Here is a 27,599-nt window from a genome sequence, read left to right on the forward strand (position 1 = left end):
GCAGAATCAAGACCAGAGCTCAGCTTTTACAAACGGGACGGAAGCAAAACCTCTGTGCAACAAAGATACACAAAACACAGCATTTAGTGTTTAGATTTCGATGATGTAAAGCTATGGCGTACCGAGTCTAAGCTCGTACTGCTTGCTGCATGACAGGCCAGTAATCGAGAGACAAATTGTTGGGGCAAGGAATAACGGCTTTATTTGGAAAGCCCACAAACTGAGAAGATGGTGGGCTTGTGCTCCAAAGAACTATCTTACCTGAGTTAGAATTCAGGCTTCTTTTATACTAAAAAGGGAGGGAGTCAAAGTCAAGCATTTCCTGGTTCAGGTCAGCCTCCGGAGGGGATGTGTTAATTTCTTCCTCCCTGCAGTCATTCACAGGTGGGCCTGGTCAGGATGTTTCTTGTGAGCTAAACAGAGGTATTTTAGCTTAATGCTCATTACCTGGGAGGCAGGGTTCCCAGAGATGGGCCATTACGTATAATTTAAACTTATAGGCAACATCCCTTTAGTGATTAACTTGTAATAGAATACAAAAGTTCTTCCCTATTACAGTGTGGCTGTGAGGATGGGACACAACGGGATGGGCGTCCTTAAGGGTCACAGGTGTGGGCAAGGAGAGGGCAGGATCCCCACTCCCATCAGCCCTGAGAAGGGGTCCTCCTGGCCACTGAGCATGGATCTGAGCTCCAGGGACAGACCCCCAGCTTGTAGCACCAGCAGGACGGCAACTTGGCCATGAGGACAAGCTGCACACGCCCCCCAGCCCCTGCCACTGCCAGGCAGTTGGGTGGTCTGGGAAGGCCGCTGCCCAGCCCCTGGAGATGGGGAGGGCAGCTGTGGGAGCCGAGCTCAGAGCAGCCTCCCAGAGGTGGTACTGGGCCTCTGGGTGCTGTGTTGGGTGCTCCTTCCACTGCCTTTTGGTCCCTCCAGCTTGTCAGCAGTTAGGAGGTGGGGGAGAGGGTGGTGTCGGAAGGAGGGGAACCAAACGAAGTGACTCCTCTTTCCCGGTGTTTCCATCATCTTTTGGGAACTAATATCTCTTGTAAAAAATAAATACATTCCAATGACTTTCCTCACTTCTGTTTTCATTTTTTCTGTTAAATTTAAGCAATGTGCGGAAAATACCTGGTGGCAGTGGTTGTTCTTCTGGGGAGGGGGTCAGGGCCCGGGTTTGTCTGGAAGGGAGTAAATTATCCCCAGAAAACCCTGCTGTGTGTGCAAATTTGTTTTGTGGTGAACCAACTTGAAACAAATATTTATAAACACATAGACTGACCACTGGCAGTAACAAGGGAGTAAGGCAGGGAGGACCTGGATGGCGCAGCCATGACCCTGGGTCGGCTGGTGGAGGACAGCTCCCTTCCCAGGCTGCCTGCCCTTACCTGCTCCATCTGGCCCTCTGTGCTCCTTTGGGCTGATTTCAAGATTCACGCCTCGTCCCCAGCTGTCCCAAATGCCAGCAGCCTCATTCCAGGATCCAACATTCTACGAAGGGCTGGTTCAAAGGGCCAGAGCAGGGACTTTCCTGGTGGTGCAGTGGATAAGACTCCGTGCTCCTAACGCAGGGGACCTGGGTTCTATCCCTGCTCAGGGAACCAGATCCCACATGCATGCCGCAACTAGGGATCCTGCAAGCTGTAACTAAGACCTGGCGCAACCAAATAAATAAATTTTTTTTTAAGGGGGTGGGCCTGAGCAGGATGGGCACTTGTGAGGAGTGTGTACATCACAAAGATGTCCTTACGTCCCCTCATGTCCCCAAAGTCCCCAGGGTCCATCACATCAGTGTGGCTCTCTGCCCACCTCTGGCTCTGTGGGCGCGGCACCTGCATCCCTCATTTAATGTGTTCCTTGCATCAACCCAACTCTTTTTTCCAAGTTAAATATATTCATCTCCCTTCTAAGCAAAGCAAAACATGTAATGAATATGAGATTTAACATTTTTATGAAACATTATAAATGATGACATATGGTGTGATCCCATCTTTTTTTAATAAATTGATTGATGGATTGATTGATTCATTGATTGGCTGTGTTGGGTCTTCGTTGCTGTGTGTGGGCTTTCTCCAGTTGTGGCGAGCGGGGCTACTCTTTGTTGCAGAGCACAGGGTCTAGGTATGCGGGCTGCAGTAGCTGTGGCACGTGGGCTCAGTAGTTGTGGCTCGCAGGCTCTAGAGCGCTGGCTTAGTAGTTGTGGTGCACGGGCTTAGTTGCTCTGTGGCACGTGGGATCTTCCCGGACCAGGGCTCAAACCTGTGTCCTCTGCATTAGCAGGTGGATTCTTAACCACTGCGCCACCAGGGAAGTCCCGATAATGATCCCATCTTAACGAGAAGTTTTCTTTCTGTGTCATCTACACCCACACCGGCTGACGAGGCATAGATAGACGTGGAAGCATATTTTTATTTGTTTTGCTCTCTTCTCTCCACCATTCTGTATTGCTTGAATTTTTTTTTAAATTGAAAAAATATGGACCGTTTCACAAATCTGCGTGTCGCCCTTGCACAGGGTCATGCTAGTCTCTGTATCATTCCAATTTCATGTATGTGCTGCCAGAGGGAGCACCAGACAGCATCACTCTGACACAGTCCGATATCAGAGATAAACACAGCTGGATGGTGAAGTGCAAAGGGCAGGTTCTAATCAGCACTATACTCGCAGTGGGGACAATTCCAGGGTGAATTGAACTCAATTTCGATTTGTGTGGCGGTGACTGGTGTTTTAAAGTGAGAATGTGGGAATTGGGAGGGGTAGCTTAGTGGAGTCAGGCAGCAGACAATTAAAGCATGCCGGCGCCTGGACCCTGAGACCCCCATCTGGATCATTAACAGCGCTTGTCCAAGGTAAGCCTCTGTTTTCCCATAGAGACCCGAGATGCCCGTCCTCAGGTGGCAGCGGGAGTCTTCTCAGGTGGGCACTTCAAGGGGGGCTGGAGTCATCCTGGGGATGCGGCTTGAGCTGTCAGAAACCAAGGCTTTCTAGGCCTGATGCAGAAGCAGGCTCAGAGGAACCTGGCTAGAGTTTGGTCAAGGAGCGAAAACCTTGGTTACCACATACCATACAATCCCTCCATTCAAAGTGCATAATTTGGGCTTCCCTGGTGGCGCAGTGGTTAAGAATCTTCCTGCCAATTCAGGGGGCACGGGTTCAAGCCCTGGTCCGGGAAGATCCCACATGCCACGGAGCAACTGAGCCTGCGAGCTACAACTACTGAGCCTGCCTGCCACAACTACTGAAGCCCACGTACCTAGAGCCCGTGCTCCCCAACAAGAGAGCCACCACAGTGAGAAGCCCATGCACCACAAAGAGTAGCCTCCGCTCACCACAACTAGAGAAAGCCCGTGCACAGCAACAAAGACCCAATGCAGCCAAAAATAAATAGATTTATTAAAAAAAAAAATAAAGTGCACAATTCAGTGATTTTTAGTATATTCATAGAATTGTGCAACCATCACTATACTACATTTGGAACATTTTCATGAGTCCAAAAGGAAACCAGTCTCCTTCAGTAGTCATTTCCCGCTTCCTCACACCCCATCCCGGCTCCTGGCAACCACTAATCTACTTCCTGTCTGTGGATTTGCCTGATCTGGACACTTCATACAAATGGAATCACATAATAACATGTGGTCTTCAGTGACTGGCTTCTTCCACTCAGCGTAACGTTTTCAAGGTTCATCTGTGCTGTAGTGTGTTAGTGCTTCCTTCCTTTCTATGGCCAAATAGTATTGCATTGTACAAAATATACCACATTTTACTTATCTATTCATCAGGGAATGGACATTTGGGTTGTTGCCACCTTTTTGGTGTTATGAGTAATGCTGTTCTGAAGATTCCTGTGCAAGTTTCTGTGTGGATGTGTGTTTCTAAGCCACTCTAGCAACCGGCCCAAACTTGGCCAACACCTACCAGCTTCCCTAATTTCTGCCTCCGCTTCCAGCTCAGGACCAATCAGAGAAAGCCAAGTAGGCTCCCCTAAGCAACCACACAGGTTGCAGCACCTCCAGTTGGCCGCCCACAGCTTTCCCAAGCCCACTCGGGGCGCACCTGAGCCCCCCTTTCACTATGAAGCTGTCCCCTCCTCTGCCTGCCTTTGAGTCTCTGCCAACATGCAAGTGATGGGGCTGTCTCCCTGCTAGAGCAAGCTGAGTACACAGCCCCGCTTGTTCTCATTTGCGTGGTCTTTGTTCATTTCTACAAGTTTTATAGTTTCAGCTCTGTGATCCATTTCCAGGAGGTTTGTGCATGTGTATGGGAGGGTCCAAGCTCATTCTCCACGTGGATGTCCAAAACCATTTGTTGAAAAGACCGTCCTTCCCTGCTGCCTTGTCTTGGCACCCTTGTTGAAACTTCTTGACAACAGATACTCATTGTGTAACTTTTTGTAAACGATTGTCTTTTTTTTTTTTTTTTTTAATTTATTTATTTTTGGCTGCCTTGGGTCTTCATTGCTGCCCATGGGCTTTCTCCAGTTGAGGCGAGTGGTGTGCGGGCTTCTCATTGCATTGTCTTCTCTTGTTGCGGAGCACAGGTTCTCGGCACGTGGGCTTCAGTAGTTGTGGCTCGTGGGCTCTAGAGCACAGGCTCAGTAGTTGTGGCGCACGGGCTTAGTTGCTCCATGGCATGTGGGATCTTCCCGGACCAGGGATCGAACCCGTGTCCCCTGCATTGGCAGGCGGACTCCCAACTACTGCTCCACCAGGGAAGTCCCCGATCGTCTTTCTTTAAGAAAGAAAGGTGGAGATTGAGTCATGAAATGCTGAACTTGCTTCCCTGCCAGAGTGTGAAATCCATGCTTCCTTACCTGGGGTCAGGTGACCTGCAGGTGGGGCCGGCCCACTGCTTAGCTCACCTTCTCAGGATGGTTCTGAACCCACAAAAGTGGAGAACTCCCCGGGGAAGGGCCTTGCCCCTGACCTGCCCCAACCTTCCTGCTGCCCCCAGTCTGCCTCGTTTTCTTTCCCCCCTCTGTGCCCCTGTCCAGGAAGCTGGGCCTCTGCAGGGCGGGTGGGCAGGCACTGTGCCCGAAGCCCACCCCCATGGCCTACCTGGAAACCTAGCATCCCTTCACTAACCTCTGCACCCCCACCCTGCAGTGCCCCACCCCAAACCAGACAGGGCTCCTCCCCCCGCCACACACTGGTCCAGGGAGCGCCACATAAACTGGCTGGGCTGGAAGGAGGCTGGTGAAATGCCAACTTCCCGGCTTGCCCGGGCACTTTGGCAGGCAAGGAAAGAGGATCCCAATGCTCCAAATCAAAGCAGCTTTAAGGACAGAGAACGTGGCCCTGTGTGGTCAACATTTCTGAAATACGCTGCCTTTTCAACTTGCCAGGGGTCCGAGAGAAGCAGCAGCCTGCCCCACGAACAGTCACGTGCTCTCACCCCTCCCGCTTTACAGCGTGGGCTCTGGGTTCCAACCACTTCAGCGGGGCTCCAGCCTGAGCGCGGGGGCAGCATCAGGCCAGACCCAGGGCGAGGCTACTTGTGAGACGCCCCGCCCACCCACCTGCCCAGGGTCCAGGAAGTCTGGCCCGCACCCCAGACCCCCACACTGACCATGCATTTCCAGGCCAGTAGCTGCATCGCGCCCAAACGCTGAGGCAGGACATGCACTCCATACCCTGTACAGTAGCCCAGAAATGTGACCCTAATCCAGATCCATCTGCCGGTTTTAGGAAATTCATAGATGGAGGAAGGAGAGGCAGCTGGATCAAGGAACTGGCTTATCCTGTGAAGAAAGGATGGGGAGGGGACGCCGGCAATAGAGAGACGTGAGTAGACCTCAGCTGGACTGGACTCAAACGAAACCAACTTAACAACATGCATGTGGCAACCGAGAAATCTGATGATGGTAACATGGGCCACTTTGTTTCCTACGTATTAGTTACTATTGTAGTTATGTTAGATTTTCTTAAAGAGCATTTTCAGAGACTTGTGAAGTATTTATAAATGACAGGACGTCTGGGATTTGCTTCCAAATAATCCAGAGGTGGGGAAGGGTCTGTGGGGTGTGAACACCTCAACATGAGCCTGGTGAGAGCTCACCGCTGAGGCTGGGGTTGGAGTGGGGGTATGTGGGGTTTTTTTTTTTTTTGCGGTACGCAGGCCTCTCACTGTTGTGGCCTCTCCCGTTGCGGAGCACAGGCTCCGGACACGCAGGCTCAGCAGCCATGGCTCACGGGCCCAGCCGCTCTGCGGCACGTGGGATCTTCCCGAACCAGGGCACGAACCCGTGTCCCCTGCATCCGCAGGCCGACTCTCAACCACTGCGCCACCAGGGAAGCCCTGTTGTTTTTTAAAGTAACAGCTTTGTTGAGATATAGTGGTTATCAGGTTACAGAGCTGTGCAACTATCACCACGACCTAAAATTCTACTTTTTATCTGCTTGAAATGCTCCACAGTTCTGCTTGCTTCACGGCTAGGGTGCCAGAGGCGTTGATGTCTGAATGAACTGCCCAGGGCATCTGTCCTGTCCCCTGGCTGGGGCAGCAGGAACCCTGGGGCAGCTTCCACCTGTCCTGGGACATCAAAAGGCCTCAGGATGGTACTCTCACCAGCTCCTGCCCTAGCCTGTCTGTCTGAGGGTCTGCAGCCCATAGAACCAGGGTCTCCCAGGCCCTTCTGGGTTTGCTGGACAATAGGCCAGTGTCCAAAACCCCAGGGCTCTGACTCAAGGGGCACCTCTAGGGAGACCAGCCAGTCCTACTGGGAACTCTTATTCCTAGGGGGTTTGTAGCACCAGATGCTTGCTGGGAAGGGGCAGCCCTGTGGGATCCACAGCGACCTGGATCCAGGACCTCAACACTGACCACCCCTAAATGTGCAGGCCCTGCTCTCGCCCCAGCCATCTGTCCATAGGCCACCCCAGTGTATTCAGGCAGGGTTGCAGCTTCTCGCCTCCTCTGGGCCCTACTCCTCCATAAACCCAAGAGCCCTCCTTGGAGGGTGCAGAGGATGGTCTTGTAGCCTGAGACAGCGAGGCAGACTAGTTAGTGGCCTGGACACAGAAACCAGACCCAGCACTTCACCGTCCTTTATTAACACCCCTGTAGGGCGACGTGGAAGTGCTGGCCCCTTGCTGGGGGTCGGGGGGTGTGGCACAGTGGCCAGGTGACTGGGGGAGGCAGACAGATGCAGCTCCCAGCCCATCTGCAGGCTGCTGTAGCAGTGGAACCTGGGCAGTGGCGTTTTGGCTGACCAGCTGCTGGGGACCTTGCAAGTGACCGCTGTGTAGACAGGAGCCCCTGTGGACATGCCACTCCTGCCCAGGGAGCCAGGAGGGGACACTGCACACTCCATGAAGACAGCAGCCGCCTGCTGGCACTAAGAGGTTTTGGTGAAACTGACTGTTAAAGCAACTGGGGATGGGCTGGACTGGGGGGGCATGGGTGTGGGGCACCTGTGGGTCACACCCAGATCCTCCCTCCTGGGTACTCATTCTGCCCTGGCCTGGCAGCTGTGGGTGCGCAGCTACCTTTGAGAACATCATAAAAGCTATGGTTCATCTCCTGGGATCAAAGTGCAGGTGCATGGGTCATTCAGTGAGCGATGCCGGGGTCCACACCCCCACTCTATCACCCAGGTCCTCGGTGGAAGCTGCTGGAAGACAGTGCTGGGGGCCCTGGGCTTAGTGAAAGGAAGAGACTACAGGGGCTGGAGACCCCAGACTGCAGAAAGCCTGGACAGCCTGCCCCTCCCAACTCCAGGGTTAACTGCCTACTTGGGGAGAGAGAAAACTGAACCTAGGGCCTAGACACCTCCCTCTGAGGGAGTCACTGGTGTGCAGAGGAGGCCGCTGGACATCAGGTGGGGAGAGCCTGGGGTGGGCAGCAGGGGGTGGAGGTGCGGGCAGCAGCTCAGGAGGGGACGATGGTCACTGGGCTGGCCAGGCAGGCTGGGGCGGGGGTCCTGAGCCAGGGAGGAGGGGGCCGGAGCACGGCGGGCAGGTGCTGGGCTCAGGGCAGCGCTCAGCTGCCGACCCTCCAGGACTCTGGAGAAAACTGGGGCAGGGGGCTGGGCATGACCCAGCTGCTCCCACGGCCACATCACGACAGCACTTTGATGCCGAAGTGTTTGCGAAGCTGCTCCAGAAACACAAACGTTAGCACGGTGTGGGGCACGAGGCGGATGCCGGCAGGCAAGAGGCCCTGAGGGAGAGAGGAGGGGGGCCGTGAAGACAGCCCTGGAGGGAGCCCCCGTCCTGCCCCCCTGCCCCAGCCACGCCCCTGCTTAACCTTGTAAAAGGCCAGCGGCCCAAGCTTTGCTGTCTCCATGGCACAGTGCAGAACACCCTGCAAAAAATGCAAGATGATGCAATCAGATGGAAAGCTGCTTCTCGAAAGGCACGAACACCCACCCCCCACCCCCGCACCTGATGGCAGGCATGAGTGTGCGAAGCAGCCTGGAAGTTCAAAGGTAAACATGGGAGGTGGGGTTGGCAGGCACAAAGGTCAAGGGCTGCCCTGCCCACTAAACAGGCAAAACTAGAATCTGAAAGCACACCCAGGGCCAGGCTGACCTGCCAGGCACCTACGGTGCTTGAGCGGCTGCCATAACGGCACAGAAGACACTGTGCGTGATGGAGGGAGCCTCGGACAGGTGCTTGGCCCCAGGCGCTGGACCTGCCGACCTGCACCGTGCTGAGTTTCACTGACTGCAGTGACCCAACTGCCTCTGTTAATGTGTCAAAGAATCTGATTTAAAAACAGACACGGGTGGCTTCCCTGGTGGTGCAGTGGTTAAGAATCCACCTCCACTGTAGGGAACACAGGTTCGAGCCCTGGTCTGGGAAGATCCCACGTGCCACAGAGGAACTAAGTCCGTGCGCCACAACTACTGAAGCCTGCACGCCTAGAGCCCGTGCTCTGCAACAAGAGAAGCCCCCGCAGTGAGAAGCCCGTGCACCAGAACGAAGAGTAGCTCCCGGCTCGCCAAACTAGAAAAAGCCCGCGCGCAGCAACGATGGACCCAACACACCCAAAGATAAATAAATAAATAAACGAATTATTTTAAAAAAACAAAAACACACACAGAGCCCAGGCTGCTGCAGGCCTGATGGCAACCTGGAGGGATGCAGTCATGGGTGGAGGGGCAGAGCCTCGTCCACACCCTGGCATAAGGACACAGGCTCACCCAGCAGCAGCAGGGCGAGGCCCCTGCTCACCTGATACTCGCCCTTGGCATTCATCAGCCGGGTCTTCAGCACATCCAGGGGCTGGCACAGGAATGTGGCGCATCCACCCTGGAAGGCAGGTCGTCGCCAATGGGTCTGCCAGGCAGGGCGGGTGGGCACCCCTCACCTCCCTCACCCCCCTCACCTCCCTCACCCCCGTCACCACAGGCCTATCCTGGACCCCCAGGGCCATGGAGGACAACAGGAACAGTCTCGGCCTGGGCTCTGGGGGATCCATGGACTCCTCCCCAGGACCCTGGCGCCTACTAATGCAGCCTGAGAGGGGCAGCCACCAGATGTGCCAAAGCCTCCTGCCGTTCAGAGCCCTTGCTCATCCCAGGCGCCCTCAGCTCCCAAGGCTGGTCAGGGCCCCACCTCTGCCACTCACCGCAATGAAGCTGGCGATAAAGTGAGTGAAGATGCTGTCGGACAAGTACCCCGTGCTGAGAACCAGCTGCTTGGCTTGGTCATAGCAGGACAGCTGTTGGGGGAGCAGGGATGGTCAGGGCCCAAGGGACAGCCCACAGCTTGGGGGAAAGCAGATGGGGCCCACAATGACACCAGCTGGACTGACCAAGTACGTGCTCTGTGGGTCATCTACCGTCACCACACCTGGGCGGACAGATGAGGCCCAGACCGGCCTGAGCCCAATTCCCCGGCCCCATGTGTGTTTGTGCCCACTGCCTTCCACTGGGACCTCTCAGAGGGCTGAGACCAGGCCCCCCAGATGCTGCCCGAGTCCCACCCCAAGCAGAAGCCCTACCTGGCCCACGGTGACCAACATCCCTCGACTGGACGCCATAGTTGCGCCTGAGAACAGCTTCTTTAGACCCTCTGTCGGAGGAAGGGAAGAGGTTGGGTGCCCGGCCCAAACCCCTCCGGCCTCCCCCCAGGTCCTTAACAGCGCTCTCCCTAGGCCCGCTCCTGGGTCCCAGCTGGAGGCTGCCCCAGGCCCCCACCGTGCAAAGGACCTCCCCTCTCACCTTCTCGGGCCACGCGGTACAGGCCGTCCAGGGCGTGGGCATAGCTGCCGGGGGACAGAGAGTGGGCCCATGTGAAGCTCTTCCTGACCACTGGCTCCCTCGGGAAGGTGCTCCCCATCACAGGCCATGCCCCCATCACAGGCCAGGAGGAACTCAAAGTGCCACAGGGGCCAGAGAACAATGGCCTTTTCTGACAGCTCAGAACAGTCTCCCTGCTCAGGGGACTTCAGGGCCTGAAGATCCCAAGTTCCACAGGAAAACACCCTCTGTTGGTGGGTGGTGGGGGGGCTGCCAGCTCTGAGGCTAGTCCTGTCTGCAGGCCGTTACCAGGGGCAGGAGGATGGGACGCCGTGCCGGGCCCCCTTCCCAACCCCATCACTTGGTCCACCTTCCCCACAGCCTATGCTCTGGCCAGTGAGTGGCCAGTGGGATCACCTGGAGCCACACTTCTCCCTGAACTGGCTGATACCAATGCCCAGTGTTTGACTACAGCATCGGTCCATAAACAGGGCCTCAGAATCCACAGTGTCTTAGGTTTCACGCAAAACGGTGTTTTTACCATGAAAACCACCACCCGGCTCCCAAACCCTTTTGAAGACCAAACTCATTTAAACTTCTAAACCACCCTTCATGCAAACGTGCACAGGTGCAAGAAGGAGTAAAGAGTGACCAACCCCTGCCCACCTCCCAGTCCAGCCCCCAACCCCGGGGTCCTCCCACAGGTCCTGGAAGCCCCCTCAGGATTCCAGAACAGACGCTCACAATGTATGTTTCCAAAGGCGGTCAGCCGCCCGACCTGTTCCATGTGACCCCACAGGAGCAGTGCCCTGTTGGAGTCCCACCGGGTCCCAACAGAGCCGCTCAGGGGTCTTCTCAGCCCCGTCCCCAAAACCCCCGGGCACACCATGCTACTCACTTTCGGCGCTGATTCTGGGGCAGCTTCATGTCATTCTGCATCCTGAAACAAGCGGAGGGTTCAGGGGGTGGCAGGGCCAGACGCCCCACAGACCCCAGAAGGCGTCAGGAGCTCCCTCTGGCAGTGAGCAGCCGGCCCCGCCCAGGGCCGCCCCGTCACAGGCTCAGCGCCATCCCCCAGCGCCCCAGACCCTGAGGTCTGAGTGGCTTGTTCCACGCTGAACACACTGAGACCCCAGCGAGCGAGGCCGGCCCCACCAGGGGACAGCAAGACCCCAGCCTCGGGGACTGCACTGACCTGACGTTGACCATGTCCGCGGGGGTCCCCACGAAGCCGCCGATACAACCTGTCACAATAGCCAACATGTGACCATTGGCAAGGGGTCACATGACCCCCGCCCCACCTGCCCCGCCGCCACCCACCCGGCTGCTCACCACTGATGGAGCCCAACAGGACCTTCTTGTAGAAGGGCAGGGGGCCCTCGCTGCCCTTGGTTACCTGGTCCCGCACGGTCTCATAGATGGCAAATCGAGTCAGGGAGTAGGTCATCTGGGGGAGAAGGGGCCCAGCTCAGAGGGTGCAGGGGGAGGGACGGCACTGGGCACCCCCCACACCCCTGGCCCTCCAGTGCATGGTCGTCACCACGTGGACCACAGGGACACCCAGGGACCTCTCGGCCAACAAGCAGCTGAGCCAATTCGCGAACCCAGGGCTGGCTGAGTCCAGGCCCCGCACCCTCCTCTTCCCCGCCTCGCCCCTGCCGGCCTCAGTATCCCCATCTAAGGGACCCCTGGCCATGAGTCCCACCCACCCACTACCCCGGGAGGTGGGGAGCCCCCCAGAGGTACCTGTCTGCACAGGGAGGCGCTCAGCCCATTGTAGAGTGCCAGGATGCCATCGGAGCGCACCACCTGCAGCGCCATCCCCGTCATGCGCAGCTTCACCTCCTGCTGCGTCTGCAGATGCACCTGTGGGGAAGTGGGTCGCACCTGCTCAGAGCCGCAGCCCATCTGGAGCCGACCAGGGCCAGCTCTGCTCTAAGTCCTTTTCCACAACCTTCCACCTTTACATGCTGAGCCTGTGGGCCAAGTGCTACCAGCACCCGCATTTAGAGACAGGAAACTGAAGCCTCAAAGGGCACCAGCTGGGGAGTGGAGCCGGGACTGTGTCCACGTCTGGCGCCAACCTCTTTTTCACACCACCATCTCACAAGAGACAATACCAGCTGACATGTGAGCCCAATTCCACCTGCCATGGGGTAGAGTCATCAGCTCCACCCTTTAGATGAGGACACTAGGCAACTCCAGGGCCCCACTTTGTAGCCTCGCCTGCCTCTCGAGAGAGACAGAGTTAGGGGGGGCTCAGAGTTGACCTGAAGAAACATGGGAGACTCGGAAGAGGTGGGTGAGAATCCAGGGGGCGCACAGGGGGAAGGGCGCCTCGGAGTCCATCCCTGCAGCACACTCTCCAGCCAAGTCAGGTCCTGGCTGGACCCGCTGAGGCAAGTTACTGATTCTTCTGCCTCAGTTTCTCTCAGTGCGCTGTGAGCCGGGAACAGAGGGCCCTCTGGGCCTGGGGGCAGGGTGGCCACACAGCAGCCTCCGTGAAGGCGAGAAGCCACTGTGAGGGTTCAGCCAAGACGTGGGGCAAAGGGAGAGCTCAAGGAGTTTTAAGATACTTTTTCCAAAGACGATGATGAGAAGTAAACACCCTGGCCAGGGCCTCCCCTGCCGGAGGCCTCCATGGCTGCCGGCACCGCCCGCTTCACCCCAGCACGGGACCGTGTGCTCCCTGGGCCAGAGGGCGGCCACATTCCTGTGTCTGCCGGCCTCCCAGACTCCCACCCGGGCCCCAAGCGCTCTGCAGCAAAACAGCACCTGGGGGCCTCCCTGGTGGCGCAGTGGTTGAGAGTCCGCCTGCCGGTGCAGGGGACGCGGGTTCGTGCCCCGGTCTGGGAGGATCCCACATGCCGCGGAGCGGCTGGGCCCGTGAGCCATGGCCGCTGAGCTTGCGCGTCTGGCAACAGGAAAGGCCACGACAGTGAGAGGCCCACATATCGCAAAAAAAAAAAAAAAAAAAAAAAAAAAAAACAAACCCGGCAGCACCTGGGCGGAAGGAAGGGGGCAAGGGGCAGTGACGCCCCAAGGAGCCTTGGACAAGTGACTCTAGGCTGGCCCAGGGCCAGGGAGGGCTCCAAGAGCCCCCAGAAGCTGTGTCCACATCCAGGCTGAGACAGTGAGCCTGATCCTCCCAAGCCTGCGATGGGGGAGGCAGGAGAGCAAAGGAACCTGTACGGGCGTCCAGAAAGTAAAACAAAACAGGCATGAGAAGGGGTTCCTCTCTCCACAAACCAAAAAGCACCTTCCTACCTGGCCCTGCTCTGCCAGGCCACGTCACGGGCCCTGGGGGCTACCAGGAGCCATGCAGGCCTCTCCCAGGTCTCTAAAATGCCAGAGGGGCTACCAGCTTCAGCCCCACCCCCAACATCTGCTAATCCTGCTTTTCCTGGTGGCCAAGCTTGATGGGTGGCTGGGTCAGCCCAGGACACAGGTGCCAATCCCTCCCAGGGGGCCAGTGTGGGGTGCAGGCTGCTCTGGGTGGGGATAAGGAAGGGGGTGGACAGGGGGCTGCCCTTGCCAACAGGCCCCACAAGACCACAGCCCAGGTTCCCTGGCCCAGGGCCCACTGGCCAAAATATGCTTTGTGCCTCTGGCCCTTCTTTGTTGTTTATGGTGAGAAAAGGGCAGAAAACTGGCCTGCCTCAGGGACAAGGGAATCTCTGTCTTGTTCTGCCCCATAAGCATTTTTTCAAAAAAACGTAGAAACTGTGATTGCTTCTCGCTGGGAGAAACAATCACCTTCACTGGGCAGGACCTGCATGCAGCCTTGGGATCATGGCTTCCAGGTGCCCACCTCCCAGGAAGAAGCAGCCCAAAGTAGGGTTGCCGGCCACATCCTTCCTCCGTCTCTCTGTGTGTGCTTGGCACCCAGTAGGCAAAGGGAGCGCGTGGTCCTGCCGGGGTGCCTCCAGCTGCGCTCAGAGAACCACCCCCTCAACGTGTCAGCCAGGAGAACGAGTGTCCTCAAAAGGGCGGGGTAAAGTGCCTCAGAGAGGCCAAGGGACCAGTCCAAGGTCACACAGGTAGCAAGGTGGGGACCATAGGGCACCTCCGCCGCCCGCTCCACGCAGAGCCTCTCGGCGGGCCCTCCCCGCGCCGCACTCACCTTGACCAGGTCCAGCGGGTGCGTGCAGCAGGCGGCCCCGCACGACGCCAGCCCACCGAAGTACCAGCGCGACACGCGCGCCTCGTCCGCCATGGCCCGGACGCCGCCGCCACCGCCGCCGAGGAGCGCAGGTGGCCGGCCCCGACCCCGACACCGCCCTTGACCTTGACCAGGTCCAGCGGGTGCGTGCAGCAGGCGGCCCCGCACGACGCCAGCCCACCGAAGTACCAGCGCGACACGCGCGCCTCGTCCGCCATGGCCCGGACGCCGCCGCCACCGCCGCCGAGGAGCGCAGGTGTCCGGCCCCGACCCCGACACGGCCCTTGAAGCCCGGACACCAGCCCCGCCCCAGCCGCAACCCGGCCCGTTCCACGCCGCCGCCCGTTCAAAGGGCCGCCGGCCACCCGCGCCCCGCACAGCCAATGCGCCCGCGCGGCCCGGGGGAGGGGCCGAGGGGCGGGGCCTGCAAGACCCCGCCCCGAGCCCGGGGGCGGGGCCCGCGCCTTAAAGCGGCCGCGGCCGGCAGGTCAGCCTCGTGGGCCCCACCGAGCCGCCTAGAGGACCTTCACTGGTGGTGCGGGCCGCGCGAACCGCAGGGAGCTAGCGGGTGAACCTCTCTCACTCCCCACAGGGACCTGCGTCCTCCCCGACCCTGCGCCGGCCAGCCCGCGGGGCCGCCCTGGAGCCTAGGGCACGTCTGCGAAGGTCACGGCCCGAGTGGCCTGGGCGCTCTGCCAGCCCCCACCCCTCCTAGAGGCCTGCCTCCCGTAAGTGCCCGCCCCCTGTCGCGGCCCTGAACTTGCACCCAGTGTCCCACCCCCGCGGCACAGGCTCCGGGACGCGTACAGCTGCTTAGAGGTTGCGGCAAACCTCCTTAGGACCAACCTGCGGATTACAGGAAAACTAGGGACAAAGGCAATTCGGAGAGACTAGCCGCCCCGCCTACCCGCCCCTCCCAGAACGCCCAGCCAAGTCCAGCCTTAGGCCTGCTCTGACCACACGGCCCCAGGCAGCTACCCTGAGGCGGCCCAGGAGAGGGGTTTTGGGCGTGGGGCTCATGCTCCTGGGAGGCGGCAATCAGCAAACTGCCTGCCCCAGCCTGGCCCCAGCAGGAGATGGACACCTCCCAGCAAGCCGGAAGTGGAGGTGTGCTGCTAGCCCAAAGGCGCACCTGCCAGGCAGAGAAATCTGAGTCCCCAGGGCCGCTTTTGGGTGGGGCTACATGGATCTCGGGGGAGGCAGAGGCAGAGACCCCTGCACTAGTAAGGACCTATGTCCTGCTGTCCTAGCTTGGCCACTGCAGCCCCCACCCCAAGGGAGAAGGGTGACAGGCATCAGGGAGACAACCCCTGGCCCCCTGGGCCCACCGAGCACCCTGAATAAGTCCAGCCTGGTCTCTGAGCACCCAGGGATTCTCTGTGAAAGGCATTAGGTGCCTGAGCAAACCCTGCTGTCTATTTGCTTAAAGTGGCCACCTGGAGACTAAGGAAACTGTGTCTTCCAGAACCCCAGGAGGCCTCTGACCCCTGTCATCAGTTGGGAACAGGAACAGCTGGCTCCAGATTTCCAACCCAGAAATGCCAAGGAGCCCAGGGTGGGGCAAGGGGTAGTGCTTTGCTGAAAGGGCAGTTGGAAATGTGGGAGGAATCCTGGAAAACGGGAAGTGCCCCAAGACTGGAGCACCCTTTTTAGAAAAAGGTGGATTGTGCAAACTATAGGTCAAGGAACTCAAAAAGATCCCAAATTCTCAAATGGATCCTTAAAGACTTGTGCAGAAGTCTGAGAGAGTGATGGGGAGGTCAGGCAAGGGCTTAAGGACAGGGCTGCCAGGCCAGGCCTCTTTGGGATCTGGTGTCTGTGCTGCGGCATTTACACATTTCCTCTTGGTGCCTGGGCAGGGAGGATGGAGCCACGTGGGTAGCCTGGCAGACGCCAGGGTCCCTGGAATTGGCGGGGAGGGGGGTGGGGGTGTCTATGGGGTTGAGAAGCACGTGAGTCAGCTCTGGATCTCCCACTGCTGCGTCCTCTGTGACCATTTCATGAGCCTGGACGAAGGCCAAATCCTACCAGGCTCCGATGGAATCTTGTAAGGTCTTGCATGGGTGTCAGCAGGGCAACTCAGGATGCCCAGCAGACCCACCTCCTAACACCAAGCCTAAGAGCTAAGTGGGCTCCAGGGACCCAGGGCGATCCCCAGTGGCACACTCCACCCATTTCCAGGTCTGAGACACTTTAGGGCCACCTACAGGCTGGAGCAGATCAGGGGGAGGTGGAGGGGCCAGGACCCCAAACAGGAGGCCTGGGCCAGGGAGCTGCCTGGGAAGGCAAGGCCCGGGATCTTCACAGAGCCTTCAGGTAGGACTTCAAGGTCAGGTGGGAGCACCATGGCAGCATCCCATCTGTTGTATACAAGGCGGGAGGAGTTGGGCCTGATGGTCCCAGAGGTGCAGTCACCCGCAGCATGGAACAGAGGGCCCCATCCTTGGGGGATGGGGTGAGGGGAGCCCCAGTCGTCACACCAGCTGCCCTGGAAAGATGGAGGAGCTCAGAGCACAAGCAGCCTTTCCAGGTCACTGGCAGGGGTGGGGGAGGCCCCGTGACCACGAATGCCTGGGCTGGGGGGTGTCCCTGAGCCTGGAATCACTCCCTGCCCCTAGGAAAAGGCAGCAGGATCAGCAGGCCACACCCAGCCCCAGGTGGCCAACAGTCCCCTCTGCTAAGAAAAGGCACACCCAGAGATCTGCTGCTGGCGAACCAGTAACCTCATGGGCCACAGGCTTGGCCAGTGGGGCTCTCTGGTCAGGGGGCTGCCTACCCTGTCCTTGGACCCTTCCTACAATGAGGGCCAGCCGGGGGCACGTCCTCAGGGAGGACACCTAGGTGGTGTGGGGGATGCTGGGCACACCCACCTGGGAGCCTGGCAGACCCCGGGCCTGTCCTGAGCCATCCCACCCAGAGGGTGGCATTCCCAGACCTAGTGTCCCCTTCTGGTCCCTCAGAGCCAAGGGAGGGGGCTCCAGGTGGGACCTGGAGACCCAGGCCAGAAGGGGTGGGCCCCCATGGGTCACAGGAACTATGTGCCTTCCCAGAGTGGACACTCAAAATGCCCTGCAGCCACCTGCCCTCCCGCTCTGCCCGAAGTCCCAGGGGCCTCCTGCCATGGGCCAGTGAGGAAGGAATCTACTGCCCCCTCCTGGGCCCTGCTGAGATGGAGCTTCCCCAAGAGAAGGAAGACAAGGGTCCTTGGAGCAGGAGGGCACTAGGCAGGGCCTGCAAGCTCGGGCGGCCACTGCCATCTGTACACACCACTCTGGCCCCAGGCCACCTCTCTCACCTTGGCCCTGGCTCCATGACACAGCTCCCTGAGCCCCCTCTAAGGGAGCAGCTGACACCCCCAACTGCTGCAGGTTGCAAAACACATCCTCCTGCCTGCTGGGCAGCCTCTCACAGGGCTGCTGTGCCCACTTATGGTACACACCTCACTCCCACCTGCCCAGGCCAGGGGCTGCCTGTGCTATTGAAGACCGCCAAAGTTTAAGGGCAAGGAGCTCCACAGGCACCCCACACCAGCTCACTGGTGAAAATCTGGTACCAGCCACGCAGCAGCTGATGCCCCTGCAAGCAGGACAGGCAATGCCCAGAGCCTCCTGCGCTGCCTCTGGGCTGCTGTCTGCAGTGGGATCTCAGAGGACAGCCCCCTGCATATAGTGCCCACCTGACAAACAACTCCACACACAGGGCCTGGACAATGCATTTTTCCCAGCAGCCACAGCGGGGCATGTACACTCTTGGTAGTTTCTAGAGTCCTCCCTGGGGCTGCATGAGCAGTGGCTGCCCCTCCCTCTCCATCTCAGCAGGTTCATCCACATCTGTCCCAGAATGCAGTTGGCCATGTAGTGCGGGTGCCCAGTTCTGCTCCGAGGCCACTCTGTCCGCTGAGACTGGGTGCTTCACGAGGAGCAGGTAGAGCCCCCCTCGGGGCCCGGGACGCCTGTCCACAGTCCTCTGGGCGGCTACTCCAGAACCACGGTGCCGCCCACCGCCTCTAGGGCTGCCTTGATCTTCTCGGCCTCGGCCTTGGCCACATTGGCTTTGATTTCCTGAGGCAGGGATTCCACCAGCTTCTTTGCCTGCCAGAGAGCAAAGTCAGAACCTGGCCTGGGCCTGGGCAGGCCTGAGAGCTGTCAGTGACCGTGGGAGAGGGCTGTGCGGTGCACGGAGCCTCACCTGGACGAGGTTGATGCCCTGGACGAAGTTCTTGATTTCCTTGATCAGCTTCACCTTGTCCACAGGTTTTGCCTCTGTCAGGCGGACGGTGAAATGCGTCCGTTCTTTTGGTTTGGGGATGTCTTCTTCTGCTGCCTGGAGGAGGGGGGGAGGGAGGGAGGGAGGAAGTGGGTGGCGAGATGAGAAAGGATGGGGTGAAGCAAGCAGATTCACTCCTGGGCCACCATGTCCTGTAACCCCAAAGGCAAGGCCCAGGCTGGCTGCGCAGCAAAGCCTATGATCCCAGTGGGAGGTCACAGCAGGCCAGGTAGACCCAGGCTGCCCAACTGGGTGCTCTTCCTCCCTCTCCCACTCTGCTCCATCTCTCCAGAGGCTGCTCGAAAACTGCCTTCTGTCCCCACCACCCAGCACTCTAGTTTCCTTGTCCTTTAAAAATTGTAACTTACGAAACAAGGAAGAGCGACACCAAAAGTGCTCTGCACATAAAATTACGCTACAGAAAAGCAGTGCTGGTGCAGTGGTCAGCCAAGCCCAAGGTTACATACTGATGACAAATGTACAATCAGCTTCAGCTCCACCAAGTGACCAACGATGGGACGAACAAGCGTGACAGAGCTCCTACTGTCATGAGTGAAGACTGCAGCGCCCCTAGAGCAAGGACCACATGACCCAACAGCCTGGGGCAGTCCTGGTTTGGGTCTGCTGCCTAATTATTAACAGCACCCCTTTATTCTTAAAAGTGCTCCAGTTTAGACAAGTTACACAGTAATTCTCTCTCTCCTTGCCCCAAATGTTCAGACTGTAAAGCCACCTTCCAGTTCACAGTGGGGGGGAGAAGTGGATGACGCTGGTGGAACCATCAGACACATCTGGGACGTGGGATGCTCCACAGGACCCCTGACCTGGTTTCCTTAGTAGGTGATGGCTGGGGGGACGGGGTTGAGGGCAGCGACCCAGATTTAAGAGGCTTGAGAAACCCAACAACCAAATGCAACACACAGACCTTGTTTGGATTTGAGTAAACCGACTGTTTTAAAGAAAGGCTGGAACTATTAGCAAAACTTGAAAGGGCTGGGATAGAAAACCCTGCTAATTGTACTTGTGCAAAAAAGCTCACGGCAAGGATGCTGGTCAGAATGGATGCTGCAGCACACGAGGCAAAACAGATCTGAAATCTGCCTCAATCTTCAAGAGATGGGAAAAGCAAATATGGCAAAACCTTTACGATTATTGAGGCTGGGAGATGGATATGTGGGTAACTGTATTATCATTCCTCCTTTTGTATATAAGTTCGAGACTTGTAACAAAAATTACAAAAAAACCAAACCAAACCATACCCAAAATTAGTTTGTGGACTCAAGTCTTCTGGTTTCCACAAACTTGCCCCAGCCATCCAGAGGATGGGGCTGCCCCGCACCTCCCCCACTCTCTGCGCCAGACCGACGTGCTCCATGGCCCACGTGCCTGCCATCCCTCTGCCTCGCTGTCATCCTCAACTCCTCAAGTTTTCCCTCAGAGTCACCTTCTCATTGCAGCCTTCCTTGAAACTGTAACCCTCCCCATCTCTTAAGTTTCTTCCTTTTTCTTTTCCCCTTTCTGTTTGATAAAATTTCTTTTTTTCTCGTTTCCTCTCCTTTGGCTGTTCCCCTTCTACTAGGAACATGGTCTTCATGTGGGCAGGGACCTGCACATCCTTGGCAGGGAGGAGGTCCCAGGGAGGCTGCAGGGGCACCCACAGCCAGAAAGCGCACGCAGACTCGCAGGGTGTGTTTGGTTGATGCAGAAGCCAGATGAGGGACGAGGAGAGAAACCTGGCTACGTGAGGTGAGGCAAGATGGCAGCTGGACACCAGAGAAACACCTCTTTGTGCACGGGACCCCAGCCTGATCTCACCTCGGGGGCTGCTGCGGCAGGGGCAGCACCAGGCACCACGCCACCCATCGGCATGAATCCCACATCCTGGATCTTCAACGTTTTCTGCAGGAACAGAGAAAGGTAGTTTCAGGAGCTGGCCATCACACCAAGACACACTCAGGGACATGCCTGGCAAGGTCCTTGCATTCATGGAGCACACTTTGGACAATTTACCAAATTCCCAAATACCCCAGGAGAGGGCCCCAGACCTCCCTACCCGGCCTGGGCCATGATACCTTCAGGAGCTCGTTGAGGTCTGAGATCTCCAGCAGCGTGAGGCTGGCAATGTCCTGGACCAGCTGCTGGATCTTGGGGGGGTACTCCTTGGGGGTGTTATCCAGGGGGGCACCAGCAAGGGCCTCCCCCCCTCGATGGCTGCTGCATCTCATCAGGCGCACGGAGCAGACACGAGGTACCTGTTGCCTAACCCCCATTCAAACAGAGTCATCAGCCTGGCACGAGCAGGTGACACGGACCAGGCAGGTAGGTGCCATGAGCTCAGAAGACCTAGCTCCTTGGTCCCGACTCAGGTTCTCAGACTCCAAGGTCCACGTGAATAACAAAGGGATTTCCCAGCTACTTTATGTTCTTCAAAGTGCCTTAGAAACCCACGTAACTGTATTCAGACACGCTACCCACGACGTTGTTTCCGGCTTGGATGAACTATACCAACCCACAAAGGTAAGGCAATTACTTGAATGCATTTTGCGGCACAAAGCCTTTCAGAACCTAGGGCCCCTGGCGGCAGAACGCCAAATCCACTCATGGAAGTCCTACCACGTCACTGTGATGCCGGGGAAACTGAGGCTCGGAAATAATCAGGGACCGGTCCAAGGTCATCCTGGGCCACGCCGGAACTATCGGCGGCCCCCGCGGTTAGGGGATCGTCAGGAGGGGGCCCCGCGCCCACCATCCCCATAGGGACCCACCGAGTCCGGGGTGGCCCCCCGCCCGCGGACGCCGCCCCGACCTGCACCCTCAGTGCCCGGCTGCCCGGCCCTCGGCGGCCTGCGGTACCTGGCGAGGCGAAGGGCGGCGGCTCGAAGCCTAAGACACGGCCCCCATAGGAGGCTTGCGGCCGCCGGCAGCATCGCTCCGCAAGCGAGAAGGTCACACGCGGCTCCCAGTGGGAGGGACACTCTAGCTGCCCGGACCGCCGAGCTTGCGCGCTGGGGGAGGACGCTCTAGCCGCCAAGACCGTCGAGCATACGCTGTGGGGAGGGCGCTCTAGCCGCCAGGACCGCCGAGCATGCGAGCTGGGGGTGGTGGGGAAGGACGCTCTAGCCGCCAGGACCGCCGAACATAGGGGTTGGGGAGGACGCTCTAGCCGCCCCGGCCATTGGGCTTAGGACCTGGGGGATGACGCTCTAGCCGCCCGGGCCTTCGGGCATAGGAGCTGGGGGAGGACGCTCTAGCCGCCAGGGCCATCGGGTATAGGAGCTAGGGAGGACGCTCTAGCCGCCAGGGCCGCCGAGCAAACGAGCTGGAGGAGGACGCTCTCACCTCGACTTGCCTCCTCTCGCTCCCAGATTACCCCGAAGACGATGGACAGCACAGGCGCAGACCCTATTTGGCGGCGGCCGGACAGCGGCTGGCCCGGGCTCTCCGCCCTGTGGGGCGAATGAAGCCCGGAGAAGACTGAGCCACGGCGTGGGTTCCGTCCGAGGCGGGGAGGCGGGCTGGACTCCCGGGCAGTCCCACTAGGGACGACCGGCCGGGACCTGGCCCTGTTGGACGGCGCAATGATGCCTGCACCCGAGCCCGGGCTCGTGAAGTTTGCGCTACCGCAGGGCGGGCTCGAGGGTCCCCAGTTCCCTTCCTGGGTAGCTTCGCCCCGGGGGTCCGGCCGTCCGTGGCCTGTGATCACCTGGCGGCAGGAGCGCCACTGCCCTCTGGGCCGCCTTCTCCTCGGTTTCCTCCTGTACCTAAACGGCTGCCTTTCCGGCCAGCACGGTAGCACGTTTTGTCCTTCCGTCCTGGCCGCCACCCTCCGCCTGGACCAGACCCGCAGGGAGCTCGGGACTCGGCTTACAGCGTCTGCTAAGGGTTGTGACTGAGCCCGGAAGGGGTCAAAGACGGGGTCCTGGGAGAAGAGAATTTGTAAGCCTGGGCTCTGTCTCTACCTGCCAGAAGCCTCTGCACCCCTGCCTTAGTCCAGCTCCTAAACATCTGGCACATGGGGTATCCCCAGCCCTTCAGGTCCTGGGGCCTTTCCTCTTTAGATGCAACAGAGAGCATTCCCCCTCGCTGCTGTCCCAGATGCCACAGATGATTTCCTAAGAGCCCGGGCAGAACCCTGACTTTAGGTCAGAGCGAGGAGGCAGGGCTGCCCTCGGCCCAGCACCTCTGTGATTCTGGCCATTCCTTTGAGCTGAGCTCTGTGCCTATTAAACTATTCCATTCCTTCACAGACAAGCTAACATGGGGGTCACCCAAGAGGTTTGCCCAAAGTCTGTGAAATGTTCTGAATCCTGAATGCAAGAGGCTGTGAGTCTGCGTTGTCTTAAATGTTTTCTTTTAGGCTACGACTCTTAACTGGCATCCCAGACTCAGACTGGAGTCAGGGCAGCACAGGGCTGGGTGGAGAGAGGACAGCTTCTCGTGCTCAGTCTCAGGGAGGAAAACAGCAGATCTCAAGGCCGAGCAGTGTCTACCAGTTGAGACTCCTGTGGAGCTGGGCCTGGGGCGAGGGGCAGCTGGCCTGTGGGGAGGCACCTTATACACCCCTGTCCACAGCTGGACCAGCTGCCCAGCACCTTCTCTCTGTGCAGACACCTGAATACTTGTTGAAAGACATTTTTATTATCACTGTTCCATTTTGTCTACTCAGGGCACTGGATGAGATGACGGCTCAGAAGCAGAGAAGCTGGAGACAGGCCCCACCCTTCCTGTGAGGGCCAGAGCACCCCTGCCGACAGCCTGCAGGGGAGGACTCTGGGGAGAACTCACGCTAGTCACAGGCCACAGGCCCTAAGTCTTGGGTGGGAACGGGAGGGCATGAGCTGTGTGGGGCAGAGACCCCATTCCACCTGGCCCTCTCGGGACCCGACGTGCTGGGCTGGGGGCTTCCTCTCAGAGAAAGTCCTTTCCACCCTCCCCGCCGAGGCCCAGCCCTGGGGAGAGGAGTCAGACACCAACTCAAGAAGACAGGGACAAGGATGGGGCCTGGGGAGACGAGAAGCCAGCAGGCGAGGACAAAGACGGAGAAGGGCCAGGGTGAAGGGCCACCCTGCCCGTGCAGAGCAGGGACACTACACGCAGAGGGGAGAGAGCGAGGCAGAAGGACGACGCTAGTTAGAGACGGAGGCGGTGGTTTTGAAGAACTGTAGTGTTACTCTGGACGGGGAGCTCCCAGCCGGGGTCAGTCAAATGAGATGAGCTGGGCTTCGCTGCCCTGTGGCGGCGGCCCCTGTGGCGGCGGCTGCTGGGCCACTGGGGGCTGCTGCTGGGGAGGGCCGCTAGAGGGCGCCATCTGTGTTGGGGGGAACACATGGCCCATCGGTCTGTCCTCCCTCCAGGCCCCAGCCACCCCACCCTATACCGACTCCTCTCCAGAACACGCCACATCCCAGCCTCGCCCTGGTACTCAGGCCCCTCAAGCCCACCCTCCTGACTCCCTGCACTCTTCCTGTCCCCAGCAGAGCCCAGACCCCAGGTGTTCCCGATTCATGTCTGTGGACCTGAGATGACGTGACCTTGGGCTTTTTAGTAAATGCGTGGTTTGGCACCTGTAGGTGTTGCTAAGTGTCTGTCCTGGTCCTGCCCGCAGAGCAGCCGTCCTGCCCCACACTGGCTGCACTTCCCAGGGCAGCCCCGCTGCTGAGGGGGGTCCAGAGCAAAACCTGTCCCCTGTCATGACCCATGGTGTTGGCCCCGGGAGAGGCTCACCTGCGGGTACACGGGCTGCTGCCCTGAGATGTAGGGCTGCTGCGGGGGCGGCAGAGGTGCGTCTTGGCCAGGGAGGGTGGGCATGAGATTCTGTGAAGGATAAAACCCACACTGAGAAAGGAGCTCTGTAACCAGATAAACGCCAACCAGTGAGGAGAGAGCAGTGGAGGGGACGTGGGGCGGTGAGCAGAGAGTGGAGCCTGCCCAGCACCGCCCCCACCGCACACCCCCATCCGATGCCCCCACAACCTCTCACCTGCATGCCGTAAGGCTGGTAGCCCATGGACACTGACTGGCTCCCCATGTAACCCATGGTGCTGGACTGCGGAGGCTGGGAGATGGCCGGGAGGCTCTGTGGGGCCTGGGAAGCCACGTTCTGTGGAGGGAGGAGGCAATGGAAGAAGGCTGAGCCCAGTTGTCCCAGTGGCCTTGTGGGGGAGGGGGCAGCCTCCCCACCTACCTGATAGCCCTGCGTGGGAGTGGGCTGGTAGGATGAGTAGGCTGGGCTGGTGGTGGGCCCGGCGGGGCCCTGAGGGGCTGCCTGCGTGCCAGCAGCCCCTGCTGGGTACATGTAAGCGCTCACCATGCTAGGATCTGGAGGAAAAGAGGAAAGAGCTCACCACCCCAACGTGGGGAGGACGGCGGGGGCGCTCCTCTGACTTTTCCTTCTCTTTATGACTTTTGGAACCAAGTTTGTGTTTCACATTCTCATAAAACGAAAATGAAATCAACAAAGATAGGAAAGGACCCCCAGAATGTCACACTCTCCGAAGACCAGTGACACCCAAACGGGTTGTCTGCAAGACGACGGGCCAGTGCTCTTTGGGAAGTCAGTGTCACAGAATGCCAGGGCAGACCAAGGAACATTCTAGATTAAAGGAGATGAGGGAAGCAAGACAGCTAAACACGTGACGGGTTTCCTGTTGGCACAAACGGGGTACTGGGACCGTGTGGGAGCTGAGCCGGCTATGGACACAGTCACAACACGGCCTCAGAGCCCTCGGTCCGGCATCTGTACCCAGGCCATGGGGAGCATCCTGGTTTAGCAAACCCACCGAGGCCTCTAGGAGTGAAGGGCGTCACGCCTGCTGTGCACCCTAAATCGGGTCAGAAGAAAAAGTGTGTGTGGAGAGGGCAAGTGCTGACAAGGAAATGTCTGGGAATCTAAAAAATTCTTTGTACCATTCTGCCAACTGTTTTGTAACTCTGAAATCACACTGAAATAATAAAAGAAGAAAGGGGTAGTGGTCCGGGGCTCATCTGGGCTGTTGGCCCTCCGCCCATCCACCCCCCCCCGCCGCCCCCGGTTACCTGCTGCGGCCCCAGGCATGCTGGGGTAGGGGCCGCTGGTGGCTGGGGCCGGCTGGCTCATGTACATGGTGTGCATGGGAGAGCCCTCCACTGAGCCCGCCGGGCTGAAGGTCCCTGCAAAGCTTGCTGGGCCAGAGGGCTGGTACAGCACGCCCCCCGCTGCAGGCATGGCCTGGAGCTGGGGATAGAGACACGGCTTTCAGGGCAGTTCTCAGTCACCAGGGTGCCTGGAGGGAGTGGGACGTGTGGCAGGCACGTGCCTGGGCATAGGGCAGGGAGAAGGCTGGCATCTGGGCCCGCATCTGGATGGTCTGCTTCTGCTGCTCCAGGCGCATCTGCCGCTCCTTCTCCTGCTCCTGCAGGCGCTGGATGGCCAGCTGCCGCTGCACCTCCAGGTACTCCTGTGGGCCATGAGGCAGCCGTCAGGGCTGGCTTTGCCCCCCACACCCCCAGGGCTGGGCCGCCGCTGCCGCACCTGCTTCTTCTGCCTCATGATCTCCAGCTTCTGGGCCAGCTGGATCTGGCGCTGGCGCTCGGCCTCCTCGGCTGCGCGGCGCAGCTTCTCCCGGTGCTCCTCCCGCAGGGCACTGAGTGCCCCCCGGGCATCACGGATCTGCGCCAGCTTGTCCTGCAGCCCCTCGTAGTACACTGTGGGGAGGGGGCAGAGTGGGGGCCTTGGCAATGGCTCCCCACCTGAGCGCTTGTCAACAGGACACAGCTGGCCTAAGGGCTCCAGGGTGGGTGGGCACGCATGCACACATGCACGCACGCATGCACACACTTCCTCCAGCTGACTGTCCGGCGCTCAGTGGGACGTTTCCTGCCACTGGGACTATCTCTTGTAGAACCCAAGGTCCCTCAGGGCAGCCCTGCCCACACGACCCCAGGCCTGATGACGCCTGGCGGAGGGCACCCACTGCCCCGAGGGGATGTGGCCGGCCCCTGACGGGAGCCCCCGTGACCCCGGAGGGACGCCCGGGAGGGTGTGTGCGGCACCTACGCCTGCGCTCATCCAGCTGGTTGAGCAGCTCGAGCAGCTGGGGGTGCATGCCGTTGATGGACTGGAAAAGGGACAGCACAGCTGAGTCGTTGGTGATGCTGCGGCCCCGCACGTGGTTGCTCTTCATGCGGTTGACAAAGGTGGTGACGGCATTCTGCAGGGCTTTCAGGAACTGTGCGTGGCTCTCCTCTGACTCTCCATTCTGGTATTGCTGCCGGGGCACAGGGGGTCTGGATGAGTGCCTCCTTCGCCCCCAGGTCCCCGAGCAGGGGCAGGGACCCACCATCTGGCCGCTGAGCTCCGAGCCTGCTGCACATCTGACTTGGTCCTCCCGGTGGGTCTGCAAGGGGCACCCTCAGCACCCGGTTCACACGTGAGGAAACTAAGGCCCAGGGAGGCTTGGGTTTTGCCCAGAGGCGCAGTGTGGCCGAGACAAGGCTGTCCTGGCTCTAGCCTCTTATTCCACTGGGCACCAAAGTGCAGAGCCCCAGAATATTCCAATCCATTCAGGGTAGGCCGCGAGTAGCCAAGCTCTGGCCCACAGCCAGCCCAGCGAGGTTCAACGGAGAGCCATGAGCTGCAATGGCCTGCCTCCAGGAGGTCACTGCGGGCACAGCTCGGCCCTCCTGACAGATGCCTGGGCAGGGCCTAGCACACTGTGCTCCAGGGAGGCCAAGTATGCCCCCAGCCTGAGGAGGGAGCCATGGCTTACCTCACTAAAGGGGCCTCCGGCCGGATTTACAGGCTGAGGGTCTGTCTCCGGGAGGGAAGTCTGGAAGACACCAGAGAGTGACTGGGACTCCACCCCTGGCCTGTCCTGGCAGCCCCCTCCCAAGGGACCATGGCCAGGAGCCTGAGAGCAGCCCCCTTACCTCCACACTGGCAGGGACTGTGTGTGCCTCCCCAGGCTGGGCGGCGGGCTCTGTCAGAGGCACCGGTGCAGATGGCGTGGG

General features: G+C 59.1%; 3 protein-coding genes across 3 annotated transcripts in view; all 3 read right to left on the reverse strand.

Moving 5' to 3' along the window:
* Window positions 1-7,995: 7,995 nt before the first annotated feature.
* On the reverse strand, window positions 7,996-14,565 carry SLC25A10 (solute carrier family 25 member 10). The gene is made up of 11 exons (XM_007462320.1): window positions 14,471-14,565; window positions 11,930-12,049; window positions 11,516-11,630; window positions 11,379-11,427; window positions 11,082-11,123; window positions 10,166-10,209; window positions 9,946-10,016; window positions 9,571-9,663; window positions 9,174-9,251; window positions 8,245-8,301; window positions 7,996-8,157 (listed from the first exon to the last, which is right to left on the reverse strand). Exons 1-11 carry the CDS (start codon window positions 14,561-14,563, stop codon window positions 8,056-8,058), a joined length of 864 nt encoding a protein of 287 aa, XP_007462382.1. The 5' UTR covers window positions 14,564-14,565; the 3' UTR covers window positions 7,996-8,055.
* Window positions 14,566-18,045: 3,480 nt separating this feature from the next.
* MRPL12 (mitochondrial ribosomal protein L12) lies at window positions 18,046-21,638 on the reverse strand. The gene is made up of 5 exons (XM_007462321.1): window positions 21,465-21,638; window positions 20,684-20,870; window positions 20,427-20,510; window positions 18,534-18,668; window positions 18,046-18,436 (listed from the first exon to the last, which is right to left on the reverse strand). The coding sequence occupies exons 1-5, from the start codon at window positions 21,536-21,538 to the stop codon at window positions 18,320-18,322; spliced, it is 597 nt and encodes a 198-aa protein (XP_007462383.1). The 5' UTR covers window positions 21,539-21,638; the 3' UTR covers window positions 18,046-18,319.
* Window positions 21,639-23,808: 2,170 nt separating this feature from the next.
* The window catches only part of HGS (hepatocyte growth factor-regulated tyrosine kinase substrate), a 12,689-nt gene continuing 8,898 nt past the window's right edge, over window positions 23,809-27,599 (reverse strand). The window contains exons 14-23 of the mRNA XM_007462322.1: window positions 27,519-27,599; window positions 27,359-27,418; window positions 26,647-26,857; window positions 26,122-26,294; window positions 25,907-26,047; window positions 25,647-25,824; window positions 24,796-24,929; window positions 24,592-24,711; window positions 24,336-24,425; window positions 23,809-23,919 (exon numbers count right to left, since the gene is read on the reverse strand). The exon at window positions 27,519-27,599 is cut by the window's right edge and continues 7 nt beyond it. Of these exons, the coding sequence (XP_007462384.1) occupies window positions 23,809-23,919; window positions 24,336-24,425; window positions 24,592-24,711; window positions 24,796-24,929; window positions 25,647-25,824; window positions 25,907-26,047; window positions 26,122-26,294; window positions 26,647-26,857; window positions 27,359-27,418; window positions 27,519-27,599 (1,299 nt within the window). The remainder of the gene's footprint in view (window positions 23,920-24,335; window positions 24,426-24,591; window positions 24,712-24,795; window positions 24,930-25,646; window positions 25,825-25,906; window positions 26,048-26,121; window positions 26,295-26,646; window positions 26,858-27,358; window positions 27,419-27,518) is intronic.

Source organism: Lipotes vexillifer, unplaced genomic scaffold (assembly GCF_000442215.2).
Source record: "Lipotes vexillifer unplaced genomic scaffold, Lipotes_vexillifer_v1.1 scaffold1691, whole genome shotgun sequence".
NCBI lineage: Eukaryota > Metazoa > Chordata > Mammalia > Artiodactyla > Lipotidae > Lipotes > Lipotes vexillifer.